Here is a 2,713-nt window from a genome sequence, read left to right as displayed (position 1 = left end):
GATTAAAAAACTTCAGTGACTCTCAGTCGACACTTCTGAGTTTTTTGTAAACTTGGGAAATCAATGTTTTTGAGGAAAGAATGAAACAGAAGAAAAGGAGTGTTAGATCTCACCTCGCCCTCTTTGATGTGCACATCCTTGTGACTGCCATTTTCAATCACCTTTAAACACATGTCCCCCTTCAGCTGAAAGAACAACTGAAAGAAATGACAAAAACATTAAATTGTATATTATATTATATATTATATTATAAAATTGTATATTTTAAAAGGGGTTTGAAGAAGGAGGTGACTTCATATGCAGGAAAGTGAACAGCCTTCTTCTGCACTGAACGATGGGCTGTACTACACCAGTCCTACACGTAGGTAGGTACTGGTGTAGTATCACAACTAAAACCCGGATCACCTCTATGGACCAGCCTGGACCTCAGGACACTTTAAAACCTAATCATGTCCGTGGACCCAGGACCCTGATCTGCTGCCACCATGATGATAAACCAACAGGACTTTGTGCTGTTTGTAACTCACAGACTCGATAACTACATCCAGGACATGGCCCATTTTTTTAAATGCTGTAGCAGGTTTTTCATCAAGTTTGACAACAACCTATAAGAATGGGTTTTACAAAATAATTTGTCCTAGATTCCTGAGAACTAAAGATGCACCTTCTCAGAAGATCAGCATGGCTGTGAAATGACTGATGAAGGTTGTGAAGACAACAATTTGTGATAAATGTGTTTTACTCTCACCTTCCTGGTGCTTACAACACTTTCAGCTGTCAGCTTCTAACCATGAGCCAGACCCAGGCCCAGACCCAGACCCAGACCCAGCCTGACTGGATCCAAGTTTTCATTCAAGCTTTATTTCTACAGGTTAGTCCCATTGAGCCTCGAGGACTCATCTACAACAGAGACCTGATTTAAACAAAGAGTGAGGACAACAGTGGACAACTAAGACAACAATAATAGACAATCATAAAAGATGCTTACAAATTTAATGTTTTATGTAAATATGTTCCTCCAGGAAGAGCCACGAATGTACTGAAGTTCAAAACCTTTTTAATGACAAATTGTTTTGGATAAACTGCAACTTTCTCAAGAAGCTGAAACATAAAATACAGAATATTAAAAATTAAAAATGATGAACAAAGACACACACACACACGCGCACGCACACATGTGTGTGTGCGGTTTTGTTTCAGGTAACATTGTGAGGACCAAATCCTGGTCCCCATAAGGATTAGTCTCGTTGGTGGTTAGAGGTTAGAGGTTAAAGGTTAGAGGTTAGGTCTAAGTTGTGATGGGTCAGAGTTAGGCTACAGAACGAATGGAAGTCCAAACAAAGTCCCCACAAAGTCAGAAATACAAGACCATACACACACGCACACACACACACACACACACACACACAGATACACACACACACACACATACAAAGACACACACACACACACACACAGAAAGTCAAAGTTCAGTATTGAGTAAGTGTTTGATGCTGTCAGTCAATACTTTCAGTCTTTAGCCTCCAGAGGTTCTGGTAGAAACAGAACCAGTACTCTGGACCTGTTGGTGATCAGAGTAAAGAGAAGCTACAGTACGAGCTCAGATTATAATCTGGGGGGTTGCAGGATACAGGACTACCTCCTCTCCTTCTTCTATGTGATAATCCTTCCTGCTGTTTGGACCTCCAACAAACATGATAAGCAGCTGGGAGAAGTGCCTGAAAAACACAGATCCCAACAGTTCTGAGTCTGTCCAACGTGATCAAAGTGACATGAGTTGTTCTGAATCCTTTTACGTCAAAGATCAAACTCTGCTCACTGGTTGTTCATGAAGCAGAACAAGTACAAACAGACAGATATCAACACTTCCTGCTACTCACATGAGCTTGTTGCACACCGGGGGTAGAAAAGCATCTTGGTTCTCTACAATCCACTGGTCAACATTGACCATCAGAGGACGGCCGCTCATTTTTACACGGGCTGGGTTTGTTGTGCAGAGAAACTGCTCTGAGAGCAGAGACTCTTTCTGTCGACTCAGCGTCACCAAAGTGAAAGTCCAAAAAGCAGAAGTGAGAGTTCACCAGTGAGGGAGGAGCTGCGTCTCGGTTTCTGGCACTGGTCAACGTTTGCCTAACTTCATTATTGAATTACACCGGTTCAAGGATTCAAAGTTCTTTATTTGTCCTTCCACCACACATTCTGTACACAGAGTCCCACTTACATCCAACAAAAGTATTAAAATGTAAAAAGAAAAACATCAATAAAAATATAAAAAATTTGAATCTGGTCCTCTGGACATTAAAAAAAATGTAGAAACGTTTTGTCTTTCATCCGAGAGACTTCCTCAGTCTGAGGTGCTGTATTCAGCTCAGTCTCTTAAATAGCACCTTCTCAGAGTGGATCAACCAGTTTTGCTGCTGACAACCAAAACCAGCTGATCACATGCTCAAGAAGGACCATCAGCCTAACAATGGATCATTAGCACCTGATGGCTGTTTACTGTTCACAGAGGGCTGAGTGATACTAGCAATCACAGCATTGTAAGAGGGGGACAGTTGAACCTGGAGGCCTCCACCCCTGTTTAATGATGGACGGTTTCTTTTCACAAAGATGGCCTCCTTTTTTTTAATGTCCAGAGGGCCAGATTCAATTTTTTTAGAATACACCAACAGCAGCACGAACATGAGTCTGTGTGAGCAGATGAGGATGAATG

The 2,713-nt window shown here is 41.7% G+C and overlaps 1 protein-coding gene across 1 annotated transcript in view; it reads right to left on the bottom strand.

Annotated features, from left to right (window-relative positions):
• The window catches only part of haao (3-hydroxyanthranilate 3,4-dioxygenase), a gene marked incomplete at its 3' end in the record, with an annotated part of 10,573 nt that extends 8,514 nt beyond the window's left edge, over nucleotides 1-2,059 (bottom strand). Inside the window, 3 exon segments of the mRNA XM_037677528.1 lie at nucleotides 114-197; nucleotides 1,640-1,718; nucleotides 1,881-2,059. Coding sequence (XP_037533456.1) covers nucleotides 114-197; nucleotides 1,640-1,718; nucleotides 1,881-1,969 — 252 coding nt within the window.
• Between the last annotated feature and the right edge of the window lie 654 nt (nucleotides 2,060-2,713).

This window comes from Nematolebias whitei, chromosome 1 (genome assembly GCF_014905685.2).
Source record: "Nematolebias whitei isolate Nwh7 chromosome 1, NemWhi1, whole genome shotgun sequence".
In the NCBI taxonomy this organism is placed as follows: domain Eukaryota; kingdom Metazoa; phylum Chordata; class Actinopteri; order Cyprinodontiformes; family Rivulidae; genus Nematolebias; species Nematolebias whitei.
The sequence above is the reverse complement of the archived record's forward strand: the minus strand, read 5'-3'. Positions and strand labels throughout refer to the sequence as shown.